The sequence below is a fragment of the Mizuhopecten yessoensis genome, unplaced genomic scaffold, assembly GCF_002113885.1.
Source record: "Mizuhopecten yessoensis strain PY_sf001 unplaced genomic scaffold, ASM211388v2 scaffold2699, whole genome shotgun sequence".
NCBI classification, from domain to species: domain Eukaryota; kingdom Metazoa; phylum Mollusca; class Bivalvia; order Pectinida; family Pectinidae; genus Mizuhopecten; species Mizuhopecten yessoensis.
In genome coordinates this window covers 956963-976252 of record NW_018404676.1, presented here as the reverse complement: position 1 = coordinate 976252, position 19290 = coordinate 956963, and the positions used below count along the sequence as shown (strand labels likewise).

The window sequence follows — 19290 nt, the reverse complement described above, 5'->3', positions numbered from 1 at the left end:
AGTAGTGGTAACATCTAGTGTTGTAGTGGTAACATCTAGTGGTAGTGGTAACGTCTAGTGTAGTAGTGGTAACATCTAGTGTTGTAGTGGTAACATCTAGTGGTAGTGGTAACGTCTAGTGTAGTAGTGGTAACATCTAGTGTTGTAGTGGTAACATCTAGTGGTAGTGGTGACATCTAGTGTAGTAGTGGTAACATCTAGTGTTGTAGTGGTAACATCTAGTGGGAGTGGTAACATCTAGTGTAGTAGTGGTAATATCTAGTGTAGTAGTGGTAACATCTAGTGTTGTAGTGGTAACATCTAGTGGTAGTGGTCACATCTAGTGTAGTAGTGGTAACATCTAGTGTTGTAGTGGTAACATCTAGTGGTAGTGGGAACATCTAGTGGAGTAGTGGTAACATCTAGTGTGGTAGTGGCAACATTTAGTGTAGTAGTGGTAACATCTAGTGTGGTAGTGGTAACATGTAGAGTGGTAGTAGTGGTAACATCTAGTGTAGTAGTGGTAACATCTAGTGTAGTAGTGGTAACATCTAGTGTGGTAGTGGTAACATCTAGTGTGGTAGTAGTGGTGGTAACATGTAGTGTGGTAGTGGTAACATCTAGTGTAGTAGTGTTTGATAAACACATTACCATGGTATACAGAGGAACCCATCTGTTAGGGAACAGCATGTACAGGAAATTGTCCAGCTTCTTTCTCAGCAAAAACATCTTTGAGTTTACAGACTTTCTCATCTGGAAACACAAACAATGTCACAATAAAGGTGTATGTAGTTGTTACAGCACATTGCTACTGAACTCTAGAAGACCTTATTAACTCCTTTTAACATGCTTATTTAAACATGACTAAATTCACATCATCCATATAATTAAGTAATATTGGTTTGTTTTTCCATCGCATCAAATGAAGAAACTGCACCTATACCAAAAGTCTCTTTTGGTTCCCTGGGGTTCATCATAAGTGGTCCACTACTTCAAAAATTCAATCAGAAGAAATATGCTAGAGGTCATCAGAATCATGACTTTATAATTAACATTGACCTTTACTCTTAGTTTGATAAAAGTGACTTGATGTATTGATCAGGACACCTTGCCTTACAAAAAGCATTGCATAAAACACCCAGGAGTGACACCATACCTCAACATAGTTGTATGTTAACATTACTGTGTCAGTATTAAACACCCAGGAGTGACACCACACCTCAACATAGTTGTATGTTTACATTACTGTGTCAGTATAAAGCACCCAGGAGTGACACCATACCACAACATAGTTGTATGTTTACATTACTGTGTTAGTATAAAACACACAGGAGTGACACCATACCTCAACATGGTTAGATGTTACCATTACTGTGTCATATAAAACACCCAGGAGTGACACCATATCTCAACATAGTTGTATGTTAATATTACTGTGTCAGTATAAAACACACAGGAATGACACCATACCTCAACATAGTTGTATTTTAATATTACTGTGTCAGTATAAAACACCAAGGGGTGACACCATACCTCAACATAATTGTATGTTAACATTACTGTGTCAGTATAAAACACCCAGGATTGACACCATACCACAAAATAGTTGTATGTTAACATTACTGTGTCATTATAAACACCCAGGAGTGACACCATACCTCAACATAGTTGTTTGTTTACATTACTGTGTCAGTATAAACACACAGGAATGACACCATACCTCAACATATTTGTATGTTAACATTACTGTGTCATTATAAAACACCCAGGAGTGACACCATAACTCAACATTGTTAGATGTTAACATTACTGTGTTAGTATAAAACACACAGGAGTGACACCATACCTCAACATAGTTCTATGTTAACATTACTCTGTCAGTATAAAACACACAGGAATGACACCATTCCTCAACATAGTTGTTTGTTTACATTACTGTGTCAGTATAAAACACCCAGGATTGACACCATACCACAACATAGTTGTATGTTAACATTACTGTGTCAGTATCAAACACCCAGGATTGACACCATACCCCAAAATAGTTGTATGTTAACATTACTGTGTCAGTATAAAACACCCAGGAGTGAAACCATACCTAAACATAGTTGTATGTTTACATTACTGGGTCAGTATAAAACACCCAGGAGTGACACCATACCACAAAATAGTTGTATGTTAACATTAATGTGTCATTATAAACACCCAGGAGTGACTCCATACCTCAACATAGTTGTATGTTTACATTACTGTGTCATTATAAAACCCCAAGGAGTGACACCATGCCTCAACATAGTTGTATGTTAACATTACTGTGTCAGTATAAAACACCCAGGATTGACACCATACCCCAAAATAGTTGTATGTTAACATTACCGTGTCATTATAAACACCCAGGAGTGACACCATACCACAAAATAGTTGTATGTTAACATTACCGTGTCATTATAAACACCCAGGAGTGACTCCATACCTCAACATAGTTGTATGTTTACATTACTGGGTCAGTATAAAACACCCAGGAGTGAAACCATACCTAAACATAGTTGTATGTTTACATTACTGTGTCATTATAAAACCCCAAGGAGTGACACCATGCCTCAACATAGTTGTATGTTTACATTACTGTGTCAGTATAAAACACACAGGAATGACACCATACCTCAACATAGTTGTACATCGCCAAATCATTGATGGCCTGGGCGTCAGGTTTTCTGTACTCGGTATAGGCTTTTAAGGCTGCATCTGTAACAGGTAAAACAAAGGTAACTTCTAATTTGAAATAACGGTATACACATGTAGAGATCCACACACACAAGCCAATAATTGTTTTATAAACACAATACAATATGTCAGAATGACAATGAACTTCATGCAATCCACATTTCTTCAAGAGAATTATGGAGGTGTTATACATGACACAAATTACTTAGATAGTTGACCTCTTTTGTTCTTAAATACAAACTCAGTGAAGGTATTCCCATATTTGGTCATTATATAGAATGGGACCAAAATTACTTAAATCAAATGGTATAGTCGCTATATAGAGTGACGACAAAAAGTGCCATGCATATTAATTCAAAACGTCCCAGACCGCATCACAAAGGGATATTATTTTCTTATTTTAAGTCTTGAGAAAAATCAAAATGAAGAAGCAGATTACTTACCAAAATCATCATTGTGCTCATTCAGTTTGTCGTTGAACACAATGCAATCTTCAAATCCCTTATACAGAAATATAAAATATACAGAGGTATAAAACAATGTGTAATGTAACTGATTACAATCTTTAGGATGCAGATTCTTTAACTACAATCACAGATCTACAGATCATACTAGATTCAATGTATCTAATATACATGGTAATGGTATAGATCAGCTTGTATTAATGTTGATTTCAGGTACAACTCATCTTACACAATTCTATCAATCAACCTGAATATGATCTGAACACCTGTACATGAAGTCATTTATTGACAACTGAAAATTTCAGACATTGTTAATTCAAGTGTTGTAACATCAATCTGCAATCATTGAGCCTTAAATACCCCCTTTTTTTTGGAAAGGTAAGGTGTCCAACCAATATTTACATCATATCTGCTGTTATGATTTTTCATACTATTAACTCTAAGTTACCGTGTACCAGGACATTTTTGCCACAGTTTATGTAATTAAGTTTCATCTTTTTTGCCCTCTGAAATCAGGGCGAATTTATTTCACAAATGCCAATATATGTAGACATTAACATGCTATATATACATGTAGTTAGTACATGTGAAAGGAAAACATTGGGGAAGCGAAGATTTTACCCGTGAAGGACAGACATTTACTTCGTAAGATAACATTCTTTATCAAAACGTTGTCCTCTCATTTTGCTTAGGGTGTAATGCACCTTTTAATATAACATTACATCCAACTTCTATTGTTTACACTTAAATGAAAAGTCTGAGTTAGGTTGGCTACGTTTGTAATACAAAAACTTACTGCGTTCATGCCCTGTCCATAGAAGGGAACCATGGCGTGGGCTGCGTCCCCCATGATGACCGTCTTACCTCCGACATGGTAGGGTGAGCACTAAAACACACACAAATCACATCCTTAGACAATCACAAATTTCAACACACATGACTATTTAAGATATAATGAAATATTTGCATCTTTTATGGTAGAATTAATAACGAGAGTGAGAAAACATTTCGAATAATAATAAACAAACTTTAAGATTGCTTTGGCCTCAGTTAATTATTTTTTTAATATTGTTGAATTAACATTGTTCATCATAAGGTATTATACAGTATATATGACATCAAAATGTAATGAGCTGGCAGGTCTACCTCAATGCCTTTTAGACAATTTAACCTTACTTATAAATTCAGTTATATAAATTGAGCAGTTATATTGTCTGTGTAAATATGTGTTACATGATGCCTTATTTTGAATTCAATTTACAAGTCACACCCTGCCATCTGATGTAATATGTTCTGAACACAGTAGCCCAGGGGGGCTTTTCTGCCTCAAGGATGGAAATGATTAGATATGCAGATGTTGACAAAATATCCAACAAAAGGACACACTGGTTATGAATCAGGATGACAGACACACACCAAATGCAATATCTTCTAAATAGTGAAAGTGTGTCAAATGGTAACCTGCTAGGAAACAAACAGTTCTCACAAAGTTTGAGAAATTTACAGAGTAATGAATGGGGTGTTAAAAAACATGTGGATGTTAAATATAAGGATAGTACTTTGTATGTGTAAATACCTAATGAAGTGAAAATATAACACAGTATGCTTAGATTCCTAAAATTCACCACTTTTTTGCAACGTACATTCTGCACTCTGTAGTCTTGAACATAAAGTGTCTTACCTTGATGGAAACCATGGGCAATGCTTTATTTTTCCTGAAAGTCTCTCTTATAGCTTCTCTGAAATATTAACATATTAGTAAAAATGTATCTATATCTTGTCAACATCAACCACTGAATCACAGAATGATCACTTCTTCAAAAGTAAGAGGAGGTGTGTTAAATAATTGGTATAACGAACCAATTACTACCATATTTGCCCTTGTAATTGACTGCCTATTCAACCAGTAAATGTCAGAGGTGTTGGTTACACAGAAACGCTAATAAGCTAATTAATTCACCAGCTGATTAAAACCTCCTGTCACTATTAGATCAATTCCTCAAATATGGAACATCGCAATTTGAGGATTTGCTGTCTTTAACTTCATGTTTCTCCATTATGACATTCAATCGTGATTAAGTACCATATAATGGCCTGGCCGGCCGCGCATTGCGCCCGATACTTCAATTTGACCGTTAGCTTTACGAACAATCAAAACTGTTTAATTTTACAACAAATGAAACAATAATTGGGTATAGAACTGTAAATATAGCTGCATTATTTTTGCATATTACCAATGTTAAGCTAGAAAACATTTCAGCTGACATTCCTATACAGCTCGACTCATGTGTAAACACTATGTTTATCAATCTACAGTGTCATAAACAATTACAGAGGTAGAGAAATTCAACAACATGTGACCATTGTTTGTGCTGTTATAAACTATACGTATCCTTATAGTCAAGTATATGTAGTCAGGAGAATCTTGTTTAGGAAGTTCAATACCGGTAAATGTTTTCTGCTATTCAAAAGTTATCGATGAAAAATAATATTTTGATATGCCATTTGAACTCTTGATCTGACCTTGAGAATACAAACCTAAAAGTTGAAATCGACATACCAACTAGTTTATAGACATGATGTAAGTATAGCTACGAAACTTTGTAAAATATATAATGTGTCTCTTAGAAGTTTTTAGTCTGGTAGAGGAAACAACAACGATGGAAGACAGACATGATACATTTCATTCTGTTTTAATGGCAGGGGCCTAATCAAGGGAGAAAACTCCTAAGAAAATTAACTTAATATTGTATATAGTAGCATAAACCCTTAATAGATAAAACTTTCTTCTGGATCAGTGCACTTACTCTCCGATCAGTGGAATAGAATCTGGGAACTTTTCCCGGAAGAAGACCATAGCTTCCTCTACGGTACTGATGTTATTAAAGATATCGAAAGGCATGAAGAGAGTCGCAGTAAAGCTTTTGTCCTGGTTTGGTAGAGCAATCATCATAAACTCATTCCTCGGCCAAATGTGCAAATAGTTCACCCCCATGTTAAACTGGAACGTACAGAAAAAATAGTATGTTAAATTTGACTGTCTAAAACAAAAAAGGATATATTAAGAATCTGAATAAATAAAAACAAAGTGAGCAGGGACATTTATACATTCTTTGCATAGCACATGTGAAAAATTTGTAAAATGTTACACCTACAAGTGAAATATAACTGCTATTTATCAAGAACAAATATTACATTTTTATTACCTTTTGGGACATCAAGTTTTGAAATCATTGTTTGTGTGATTGATAGCTTTACTGTGAAAACAAGAAAAGTATTGTTTTTCATAGTAGAAAAACCCTTCACCATATACTAGTAGGCCACAAACCAAATATAGTGACCTCTAAGTTATTCAGAAGAAGTGGTTTTAAGATTTCAACACAAGGTCATGCATTTGAGAAAAACCTGATAATTCTTCACTCCAGCGTAATTTTTCTTGACCTAAGGACTCATCATTAAACAGAAGTTGGTTAAATATTTTAACATACTTGATCCCTTGTCTGGTGACCTTGAAAATTTAAGGTAAATTATAGGAGGAAACTTTAAAGTTCTTCATCCTTAGTAGAAATTGGCCACATACATGGGAATATCATCCTATTGCTACTCGGAAGAAGATTTTAAAAGCTTTTTAACTCATTATAGCTTATTTTGAAGTCTGACCCTGACCAGCTTTCAAAGTTGACCTTTGACTCAACACAATATACTGAAAAGAAAGATGTGCATGACTGGTCTTCATTACATATAAATTATCAAGGCTCCAGACCTCAGGACCCTATAGATAAAGTTGTTCTAGTTTTTAAATATATTAAAAGCCATTAAGCTTAAAAAAAGTAGGCCAATGTCATTTATCTGAGAAAAATAATGATTATATCAGTCTATTCCAGGTGGTATGTAGGTTTGCTTGTTATAACGTTAACTCACCTGTCCTAAAGAGTTGGGAGGGATACATAGCTCCATGTACCCATGTGGTATGTAGGATTGCTCGTTAACTCACCTGTCCTAAAGAGTTAGGAGGGATACATAGCTCCATGTACCCATGTTGTATGTTGGTGTGTTTGTTAACTCACCTGTCCTAAAGAGTTAGGAGGGATACATAGCTCCATGTACCCATGTGGTATGTAGGTCTGTTTGTTAACTCACCTGTCCTAAAGGGTTGGGAGGGATACATAGCTCCATGTACCCATGTGGTATGTAGGTCTGTTTGTTAACTCACCTGTCCTAAAGAGTTTGGAGGGATACATAGCTCTATGTAACCATGTGGTATGTAGGACTGTTTGTTAACTCACCTGTCCTAAAGAGTTAGGAGGGATACATAGCTCCATGTACCCATGTGGTATGTAGGACTGTTTGTTAACTCACCTCTCCTAAAGAGTTGGGAGGGATACATAGTTCCATGTACCCATGTGGTATGTAGGTCTGCTCGTAGTTTAGCAGTGTGTCTTTCATCATTTGTTGTCGGACAGCAGAAAATGCTCCGTCATTTCCGATTATAAGGTCAACACACATTTTATTAGTCTGTCCACTTTTACTGAAACGCATTATGAAAATGTGGAAGATACAGATTATAATTTACTTAATAATTAGCTGTTACTGTAATTTTTCTGAGTTCCAGTTAAGATTTTTGAACAGCTGAGAAATGTCTCAACATTACACCTGTACAAAAAGTATGTCACTTCCTTACATCGAGTCCCTTTCATGATTAATACCATCTTTTCAAACGGATTCTATTTCACTTACTGTGAGCATAAATGTCAGAGATAATTACCCGATAGGTTTTATTTCATCTGATGAAGATAATGATGTAATGGTGCTATATATATTGGACCTAAGTTATTAAATTTGTCATTGTATGTGGAAATATTGTCTCAAATCCTTTTTCATACAAAAGGATAATTACTGAAAATGTACATAATGGACATGAAGATTGGAAAATCTGAAGAAAAAAATCTTGAGATTCGGAAATGAACTGAGAATCATCTGTAAAATAGTATGCTATTCATTTTATATAGATAATACAATTTTTTCAGGGAAAAATTCTTTGTGATAGATTCATCCCACAACAGAACTGTAAACATTAACATTTATCTAATATTACCAAACTAAAATGATAGCACTTCACATGTCAGGACAGTCTGAGGAGACTGACATCTCAGAGAGAGAGAGATTACACTATAAAGAACAACCTCATAAAATCTCAAAGAGTGAATGCTCTGTCAATGGTTACCTTTTGAATTCTAGATCACCTGTCTTTATATCACAGCGAACCAGCTTCTGTTCAAAATGCATTTGGACATTACGGTATTTTTCAGCAGCTATGAAAGTGAAAACAAAAAACATTAAAACCACATAAGTGAGTATCATTATCAAAATGAAAACAAAGTGACCAGGTGCTAACAAAGATATACCCCTTCCCACCCCCAAAGTGACCAGGTGCTTACAAAGATATACCCCCTCCCCACCCCCAAAGTGACCAGGGGCTTACCAAGATATACCCCCTCCCCACCCCCAAACGATACATCCATATGTATATATGCTGCATTTTACTACTAGCTTATCGCCCACATGTTTTAGAGATTATAAGGATCATACATTAAAGTGATCAATATTCACTAGAAGTATTTTCTAAATAAATCTATATCCTAGAGATGGGGGCCAATCTAATATGTATAGAACATAACAAGAATCTGTTGAAATTAAAATCCAAATCATTTAACTTGACACAATCAAAAAAGAAATGAAAATACAATCAAAATAGAAATTTAAATCTAAATCATCAATTGATACAATCAATATTACAGGAAGTCACATTTCACATGTACTGTGTACCACAACGAGTAGTACACAGCCTTCGGTTATCAGGATGAACGAGTGGAATGTCTAATTCTTACCGGTCAGCAACACTTCATTGAGTTTTCGCCGGTCCACCGACATGATGTACTGTAACAAAATATGTACATTTCACTAAAGTTATGCATAGTTCTTAACTAACCTAAGTCATCAGATCTTCTGTAAGTTACATAACATATGCTAAATATTAGTCTGGTCACTGTAAACAAATCACTGATCAACTTTTCGGTAATTGATATTTGAAATACATAAATATTCAGTTTTTTGTGAAGTATCGGGTACCTTGTGTCGGACCGATTGAAACGAAGTAATAATAGAAGAATTTTGCCAACAAATTATAACGATAACTGTTAGATTAAAACAAAAAATATTTCAATATATGTGTAATGTAATAATTGTGACCAATCTATTCCTTACCCTTTGTACATCTGATCCACCCTGAGAGTACCTGTCCTAATGAAGCCACAATGTTAGGGGAAGTAACTGGTCGACCAAAAACATCTACGTAATTGGTCACATTTAACAATGTTGTGATTGAATCCCATATTCTACTATTATTACAGGTCTTGCTCCAATTGCTCAGCAAATACTTGGATGTCCATAATCAGAGTAAAACACCCCACAGACCAACATGTACACCTTTGATTAAATGGGGTGATTCCTCAAATTTACTAAAGTTTCCTGTGTTTTAACTATCCAATTGATTTAAGGTTTCTAGAACCATACCTGGTGTGTGCCATGCCTTTACCTGATCTTTCCTGCCATAATAGATCTCATTGAGGGAACCATCCCCACCGTGGATCATCCTGCCATACATCTTGATCCCTTCCTTGATGACTACCTCCTCTAATCCGACTTCCCTCAGGGCCTCCCTCCCGCGCACAGACAGGGCCAGGTTTATACTCCTGCCCCGTACCACATCCATGGTTCGGATATCTGTATCAACAATGCCATATCATGATCATCAGAGTTTTTCAATCTGTCGAGTTTTGCAGGAAAAGTATATATAATATTTGAAAGGAAGTTGGTTACTAATTAAATAAGAGGCTTTTTTTTTTAAATTGGAGATGAATCAATCATTCAGGAGAAGTGGGTTTCTCATTAAACCTGAAAAAAATCTAACCCATCTTGGGCCCAGTCTTTCTGCCATCTGAAGGATTAACATTTTTTTTTTAGAGAAAATATCATTTCTTTGTTCTAACTATATCATGTTTGCAATATGGTTGAAATATGGCTTATAGAGGACGGTAAAACAAGAGATCCAAGAGGGATCTTGAGCCCACCATAGTACATTCTTCATAAGTTCTGTCAGTTTGATCTTTTCTCTTCTTTTCTCTTATCTGTTTGATCAGTTTGCCTATCTGCCATCTTAATCAATCTTTTGATCAACATCAAAAGTTAACATGCACAACTCAGGACCAAGTGGGAACCTACATATCAAATTTGAGCAAAGTTCCTCCAGTAAATTCTGAGAAATACTTTTAAAGATGGCCAGCTGATATGATTTGATATGCATATAACTAAGAACAAGAAGAACCTTCGTGTGAAATTTGAGAAAGATCCCTCCAATACCTTTTGGGCAATAGGACTAAAAACCTTTTACTCCCAATTTCAAAACAACCACCTGCCTGCCATCTTGGTTTTCCAATCATCCCCAAAATTCAAAATGTGGAACTAGGAACCATTGGGAACCTTCATGTGGAATTTGAGAAGACCCCTCCTGAACATTCTGAGAAATAACGCTAACAAACTTTCGTTCTCAAATACAAGATGGCTGCCTGTCGGCCATTTTGCTTTTGTGATCAGTCCAAAAATTTGATATACATAACTAGGGACCATGGGGGACCTTCATGTGAAATTTGAGAAAGATCCTTGCAATAAGTTCTGGGAAATAGCACTAACAAACTTTCTTTCTCAAATTCAAAAAGGCTGCCTGTCGGCCATCTTAGTTTTTTATCAGTCCCAAAACAATATGCATAAGTACAGACCATGGGGAACCCATATGTGAAATTGGAGAAATATCCAACCAACAATTTATGAGAAATAGCACTAACAAACTTTCATTCTCAAATGCAAGATGATAAATATCGTAACAAGAATTGTTTAAGGATGGATAGATGACGAACCAGGGACCACAGACGAAGGTGACAGATGGTGGGCTAAAAATCAAACAGCCCTCATTTGTAAACCTTCACTACCAGCTGGTATCTACAAGAATAAAACTTTCACTTATCGAAAATACAATACCCATCACCTGATATTACCAATGTCAATGAAAACTATTAGATATTTCACAAGGAATATCACTTCAAATGTGAAACACTAAAACTGCTCCTTTTCGGCAACATATATCTCAGACCCAAGATTGGGGCTATACACTCCCCACATAGAGCATTTGTATCCTGGTCTAAGGATGCATCATAGCAAATTTTGTTTTAAATCTAATCAATCATTCAGAAAGAACTCATTGTGGGTGTAAAGGAAAACAATAACAGACAGATGACATACAGACACCATACTAAGAAAAAAAATGTTTGTCAGTTATAAAGTAGTGGAAATCACAAATTACTATTGCAGTACAACACATGGTAATGGACTAAGACTTGAGCCTATTCAGCCTCAGGTGACCTAAAACATATATATATGTTGGAGTCCTACCTTCAACAATACTTTAACCTCAAGTACATATCAAGTTAATCTCAGATATATTTCAAGTACTGACACATGTATTGTTTAAATATATTACACTGTGACATCAGACAGGGCGGGATACAAAAGATTCCAGTAAATAACAATGCAGATATTGTACAATTTATCTTAACAAAAGATGAATATCTGAAACAAGTACTTATCAAATAATTCAAGCAAACAAACATGATCTTGGAAATAAAACATATATTGTTTAAGTCAGTTGTTATCTTATTTTTTCTAGAAAAATGTTAACAAGAGGGCCTGTATCGCTGACCTGAATATTTAAGCAGTCATAGCAAAATATTCTCATTAAATATTATATTGCACTAAAAATATTTCCCTCGCAAACTTTGTTGGCTCCATCTGTTGAAACTACCAGCAAAATATTATTATAAGATTCTATGCTTTTTGATTCTTCTTCAGAAGTTGCTTCACATATTTTTCCCTGTGATCTTGTAAGTAGGTCAATGTCATTTTCTATTCCAAAAAGCTACCAGCCAAATCTTATGAATCCATTCCTTTTAGTTCTCAAGAACAAATCCATTAAAATGTTGTTGACCTCTGTGACCTCTAAAGTAGGTTGAGGGCATTTTCATTTGCAAACTTTGGTGAGCTCTATCCCATTTTATGCCTTTTAATTCTTCAAAAGAAGCTGTTTGAACTGTTTGACATATTTGAACGCTGTGACCTTGAAAGTAGGTCAAGGTCATTTTCATTCGAAAACTTTGCTTGGCTCTTTCCCAGGAAGTCACCTGCCAAATATTAAGATTTTATAACTACCAGTTCTTCAGAAGAAGTCGTTTAAAGTGTTTGACATATCTGCCTCATGTGACCTTATAAGAAGGTCAAGGTCATTTTCATTCTCAAACTTTGTTCGGCTCTTTCCTAGGAAGCTACTAGTTAAATATAGAGATTCTATACCTTTCAGTTCTTCAGAAGAAGTCATTTTAAGCTTTTGACACATTTGACTCCTGTGACCTTGAAAGCAGGTCAAACTAGTTTTCATTCTCAAACTTTGTTGGGCTCTATCCGTAGGAAGCCACCAGCCAAATATAAATATTATATATCTTTCAGTTCTTCAGTAGAAGTCGTTTGAAGTGTTTGACACATTTGACCCCTGTGACCTTGAAAGAAGGTCAAGGTAATTTTCATTCTCAAACTTTGTTAGGCTCCATCCCAGGAAGCCATCAGCCAAATATGAAGAATCTATAACTTTTAATTCTTTAGAAGAAGTCGTTTAAAGTTTTTGACATATTTGACCCCTGTGACCTTGAAAGTAGGTCAAACTAATTTTCATTCTCAAACTTTGTTGGTCTCTATCCCAGAAAGCCACCAGCTAAATATAAAGATTCTGTACCTTTCAGTTCTTCAGAAGTCGTTTAAAGTGTTTGACACATTTGACCCCTGTGACCTTGAAAGTAGGTCAAGGTCATTTTCATTCTCAAACTTTGACGGGCTCTATCCCAGGCAGCCATCAGCCAAATATGAAGATTATATACCTTCTAGTTCTTCAGAAGAAGTTGTTTGAAGTTTTTGACATATTTAACCCCTGTGACCTTGAAAACAGGTCAAGGTCATTTTCGTTCTCAAACTTTGTAGGGCTCCTACTAACGAAGCTTTCAGCCAAATATCATTACTCTAGGCCTGTCCGTTCTTCAGAAGAAGTTGTTTAAAGGAAAAGTTGACGAACGAGGACGGACGGACGGACACGGACATGGACGGACGAACGGACGCTGCACCACGGCATAAGCTCACTTGGCACTTCGTGCCAGGTGAGCAAAAAATTCAAGAAAAAACATGTATCATTTATGTGAGTGTGTTTTTGTTTGCATAGAGAAAAGATGAGATATTTCAATTTGAAACTGATGATCTATTTTTAAATTATTAAGAGTGGTCGGGTGGTACAGTGGATAGCATAATCACCTCTCCCCAATCGGACATGAAAAGGTATGGGGTGGCTGGTGTGACCACGTGGGTTTTCTCCAGGTACTCAAGTTTCCACCCATATAAAGACCCCCTGCGCGCTTCCATCCGGGCCAACAAGAGTGATCAAAACTAGAACTGTCGCCTATGGGCTAACTAATACCCCCCGTGTTCCGGCTGCTTGTTGCCCATGCAGGGGCTAAATAAACAAGGGAAAAAATATATAAAAAGATCAAGGGTCATGAAAAAGTCTAACCTCAGATTGTTTATCGACAGACCGATGGAAAAGACAAACACAACTACTGTGACTTTTGAATCAATGACCTCAGAATTTTGTCACAATGTAGCTTGCATCAATGCTACATTTACTCTAAGGTATGTGTATACAAATACCTACCATTTTTGCCATAATAAGCCATCAGTAACATAATGCATGTGACCTTTGACCTTTGACCTTATGACCTTGGAAGTTTGCATAATATAGCCTGCATATGTGAATACGAAATACCTAATGTTTCAGAGATAATTAGTCATTTGGGTAAGGTAATTCATTCATGACCTTTGACTTCTGACCCCATGACCTCAGAAACTGTCAGTAGAGTAGATTGCATGAATGCCTACAATATATATTAATGTATATGTGTATTCAATATACCTTCAGAGATATTTAGTCATTTCTGTGACGTAATTCATTCCTGACCTTCGACCTTTCAAAATGTGGAAAGGTGAAACCTGACAAAAAAACGGTTATATATGTTGAACATTATTGCTTCTAGTATTACCATACCAAATTTGGAAGGAATTGAATGAAAAATATAAAAAAATGTTGCGTTTCCTACACAATGTCATGGTCTAGAGAATGTTTATGAACCGAGGGTCATAACTTTATGAAAAGGGGAGGTAACCCAATAAAAAGTACTTGACGCACATCTCCAAGCTGCAAGGATTGTTATCAGCAAATTTCATTGAAATCCATGCAGTAATTTAGGAGGAGTACACGTACTACATTGCGTCCACAGACGAATGGACAGACAGACAGACAGACCCCCCTAACTTTGTTGCGGGGGATATAATAACTTTGTTGCGGGGGGTATAATAACTTTGTTGCGGGGGGTATAATAACTTTGTTGCGGGGTATAATAACTTTGTTGCGGGGTGTATAATAACTTTGTTGCGGGGGGTATAATAACTTTGTTGCGAGGGGTATAATAACTTTGTTGTGGGGGGTATAATAACTTTGTTGTGGGGGGTATAATAAGTTAAGAAAACTTGTTTCATTATTGTTGTAAAATAAATAAAGTTGATATAGTATATAATTATATGTATATTGTTAAATTATGATACATATCATAGTATCATATAGCTATAACAGCCATACCTTCTCGTTTCTCAAACAAATCCACTTTGAATCCTCTCTTAGCCATGAAACAAGCATTCAGAGCCCCCACCTGAAATGAAAAAAAAAAAAAGAATACCAGAATTGTCACGGAAAGATTTGATAACTTTTTACCAAAATTAATGGCCATATAAATGACAGTGCCGCCAAATCAACTAGAAATAGTTTTCTGTTGTCAGCACATTTGATTCCCATGACCTTGAATGTAAGTCCAGGCAATTTTGTTTTTCAAAATTAACAGCCCTTCAATTAACCGACCAAGGTAAAGACAAAATATGTTTCTAGTTCTCTTGGTTATTGATCTTGAAAAGAACTTGTTTGATTATTTTAACACATTTGGTCCCTGCAACCTTGAATGTAGACTAGTATGGTATTTGCAAAGTTAATGCCCTTTACTCTAGGAACCTACACGTCATACATCATCATTCCAGGTGCCCTTGGTTCGTCATTTGAACCTTTTACAGATAAAGTAATCAAAAGACCTGATTTTGTTGAAACAAAGTGAAGTATTTGACAAAGTAAAACTTACTGAGCTTCAAGGATTGGAGGAACTAGTTATCCAGGTATGTTTGTTTCATTTCAAATGTATACAAAGGACAATAACTCTGCAATAACTAAGGGTGGTCGGGTGGTGCAGTGGATAGCGCAGTTGTCTTTCACCAAGGCGGCCGGGGTTCAATTCTCCGATTGGACGTGAAAAGGTTGGGGTCACCTGCCCGACTACGCGGGTTTTCTCCGAGTACTCCGGTTTCCTCCCACACAAAGACACCCCCACGCGCTCACATTCGGGCCAACAAGAGTAATTAATATAAGTTGAAATAACTTGATTCGTAATTGTTGTTAAATAAATAAAGTTTATATTTTATATTTATAACTCTGCAAATTATTTATCATGGACCAATGTGTACTATACACATGCTTCATAACTATGGATTATAAAATTGTGTCAGGAATATTATATTGTGTCAGGAATATTATATTGTGTCAGGAATATTATATTCCATTGTTAAGTGATAACTTATAAATATACGTGTTCTGTGATAGATTTTCTTTAAAGCACATATATAGATATTTACCATCGTAAGACATTGCCACTATATAATACAACCCTACCAAATTCAGTTGGCATTCATATAGGCCATAAATGCCATGGACCGATTGTTGACATCATCATTATCATGAGGTCATAATTGTTACGTTGGTTAACACTGACCCTCCCTGGACGATGACCGTTCTTTTCATTAAAAAAGCATACACGATACATACATTATTTGAACTACAAAATTGTAAATGCTGAATAATAATAAGTGTAATAGAATTTTCTAAGAGATGAACAGATTCCAAAAATAGTAAATAGAAGTATTGAACTGCTTTCAGTTGGCAGTCATAGGCAATATGAATTCCAACTGGACAAAGGCAAATCCAACATTAGTTTGCCTTTGTCCAGTTGGCATTCATATTGCCTACGAATGCCAACTGAAAGCAGTTCAATGCTTAAATGTACATTATAACTGTATAGGCAGGTGTTACAACTGTAACATGTTATAAGGTAGGGTATACTCTCCCTACTCTCATTTTTTTATAAGCGTATTTCATATCCTCCTGTATTTGATTAGTATCATACTGTTTGTAACAGTTTTATGTACTTAATAACCACTCCAATGCTGTCACATGACAGTAAAATGTTGAACAGACAATACTTCACAGGTTACATATCGTATGTCATTTATCTTAACACATGACCAGTCATGTGATCATTGAACAATGAAAGGAATAGTCACATGAACTATCCACTGATTTCATATTAGTTATGAATGAATCCACATGACCAACATAGAAAACCCTGAAGCTTACAACTGAGGGCCACCACAATATCACCTGATTTGTGGTATAAAATGAACACATTACACATATTATAAAGGCTTGGTACATCTTCAAACTTTAATTTATGATTATACATTGTACATGTACTTTTAATGTGTATATTATAAATGAGTTTCCATATTTTTCGTTTGCAATATTTTACTATTTGAAAGATAGAAACGTTCTTGTCATGTTGCAAGTATCAAAGAACTAACAATGTTTCCATAACTATAACCAACGATACCAAACTGTAAAGGCAAGTCTCAAAATGATAAAAGTAATTGTACTTAATGCTTCATCCAACAGTAAGGGGAATATGTAAGGGAATCATGTATCTCTTTTAAAGCTCTTTATGTGATTGGTCAATTAATTAACGATTACATTTAATTATTTACTTGTTTGTTTTGACAGTACCTGTGTCACAAGTAAACTATATCCCTTACCTATAGTGAATTAGAATTATCCTGTATACGTATAATACATAGAAATCAAATGGCTCTGGTTCTTAAACAAAACCATGCACCCCTTGTCCCATTCCTGTATTTTATTCAGCCATGTTTATAACAACAACTAATGGGATTACAAAATGGCTAACAATGTTGAAAACCTGAAGAAATTTCCCTCTTTAACACGAAACATGTCATGTTATTCCAAATATTACATAAGTGAACAAATATTGGATAAACCATGCTTCAAACAGTACTTAAGATATAAGGAGCACATGCACACATGGAATATTCACATGGTTTAAGTCATACGGAGTGTCTATAGTCATGCTACGCTTATCTGAAATAACCATGACAAAGCAATTCATTAAAGCATTACAGGATAAGCAGCATTAAAATCACACAAGCAAATTTGTGGAATTTATATCCCCCGCTTGCAGGACACATTGTAGGTAAACATTATTGAGGTAAGGTTTAAACATGTGAGTATTTATGCTGTTGAGACATAATGTATAGCTTGAAACTGGAAGAAAAAAAAAGCCTTATACAGAAGTTTGACATTTTATTGAACATGTAGGTATTAGGGTGTAATTAATTGTTTAATCCATCAGAATTTACTAACCACATTAATTATAAATATGCACAAATCACATCGGTTTGCAAACTTAGCATGAGTCGAATGTGCATACGGAATTCGGTTTGAAATATCTGCACAATATCTATAGCAATTATCACACGAAAACCAAAGAGTGCCCGAGATGGATGGAAAGACAGAGGAACACAAACATTGTTATCAAGTTTGAAGGAATTTAGCTAATATTTGCTAGAGTTATTAAGCGGAAACTGCAGATAATGAGGTTTTTCGTTAATCAAGGGGCCATTATTATATGAACAACAATGCAAAGACCTTGTATCTCAATAAAACGCTAAAATTTATTCCCAGTAAGGATAAGATATTTTTTAGGCATACCTTAAATGTACCTCGTATCAAGGCACATTTCATGTATACCTCAGTCAGAGGTATGATTTATGTACGATTTATGCACATTTTAGGTATACCTCAGTCAGAGGTATGAAAAAGGCACATTTTAGGTACGATTTAGGCACATTTTAGGTATACCTCCGCCAGAGGTAAGATTTAGGCACATTTTAGGTACAATTTAGGCACATTTTAGGTATACCTCAGTCAGAGGTAAGATTTAGGCACATTTTAGGTACAATTTAGGCACATTTTAGGTATACCTCAGTCAGAGGTATGATTTAGGCACATATTTTAGGTATACCTAACTACCTTAGGCATACCTAAAATGTACCTCGTATCAAGACACATTTCAGGCATGCCTCAGTCAGAGGTATGAAAAAGGCAATCTGATTAAAATCATCTGTTACATGGCTCCGCCTGAACATCTGAATGTGCCGCGGTCAGGGTCACATTCAAGTGACCTTTAGATGAACCAATCAGAGGCGCGCTGGCAAAAGTTTGACAGCGAATCGGAATATCATGGTTGATAGATAAATAACGAGGGGTATCGAACAGATTAGTTTTCCAAAACAAATATGGCGGCGGGAACTGACGTTTCTACGACGCCACGGAAATGTACCCATTGGAAAAACTCAAATTAATGCTTCGCTGAGAGCGGGGGAAAATAATTGTACTAGTGGGCTAAAATGGTGTATTTTAATAAATGTCAGTCTGCAGTTGCCTATTTAAAACTATAGCTATTTTACAGTATATATAACAAGAGGCCCATGGGCCTTAACGGTCACCTGATATATTTATACAGAGAGTTGATTTTGTTTTTAACATGAACAGAAATATTATTCAAAGTGACAAAAAACAATAAAACCACCTTATTCAATATCTAGCATACAGATTTCAGACTAAAAAGTATTTGAAACTAGCACCTCTGATTCTAAACAAGGAAAATGAAGAAATTTTAGCACACTGACTCCTTTG

The 19290-nt window shown here is 35.6% G+C and overlaps 1 protein-coding gene across 1 annotated transcript in view; it reads right to left on the bottom strand.

Annotated features, from left to right (window-relative positions):
* The window catches only part of LOC110446473 (kynurenine 3-monooxygenase-like), a 37549-nt gene that overhangs the window by 10026 nt on the left and 8233 nt on the right, over positions 1-19290 (bottom strand). Inside the window, exons 2-12 of the mRNA XM_021491646.1 lie at positions 15007-15076; positions 9763-9950; positions 9056-9104; positions 8392-8479; positions 7527-7695; positions 5975-6168; positions 4849-4906; positions 3964-4053; positions 3147-3204; positions 2642-2724; positions 631-732 (exon numbers count right to left, since the gene is read on the bottom strand). Of these exons, the coding sequence (XP_021347321.1) occupies positions 631-732; positions 2642-2724; positions 3147-3204; positions 3964-4053; positions 4849-4906; positions 5975-6168; positions 7527-7695; positions 8392-8479; positions 9056-9104; positions 9763-9950; positions 15007-15076 (1149 nt within the window). The remainder of the gene's footprint in view (positions 1-630; positions 733-2641; positions 2725-3146; positions 3205-3963; positions 4054-4848; positions 4907-5974; positions 6169-7526; positions 7696-8391; positions 8480-9055; positions 9105-9762; positions 9951-15006; positions 15077-19290) is intronic.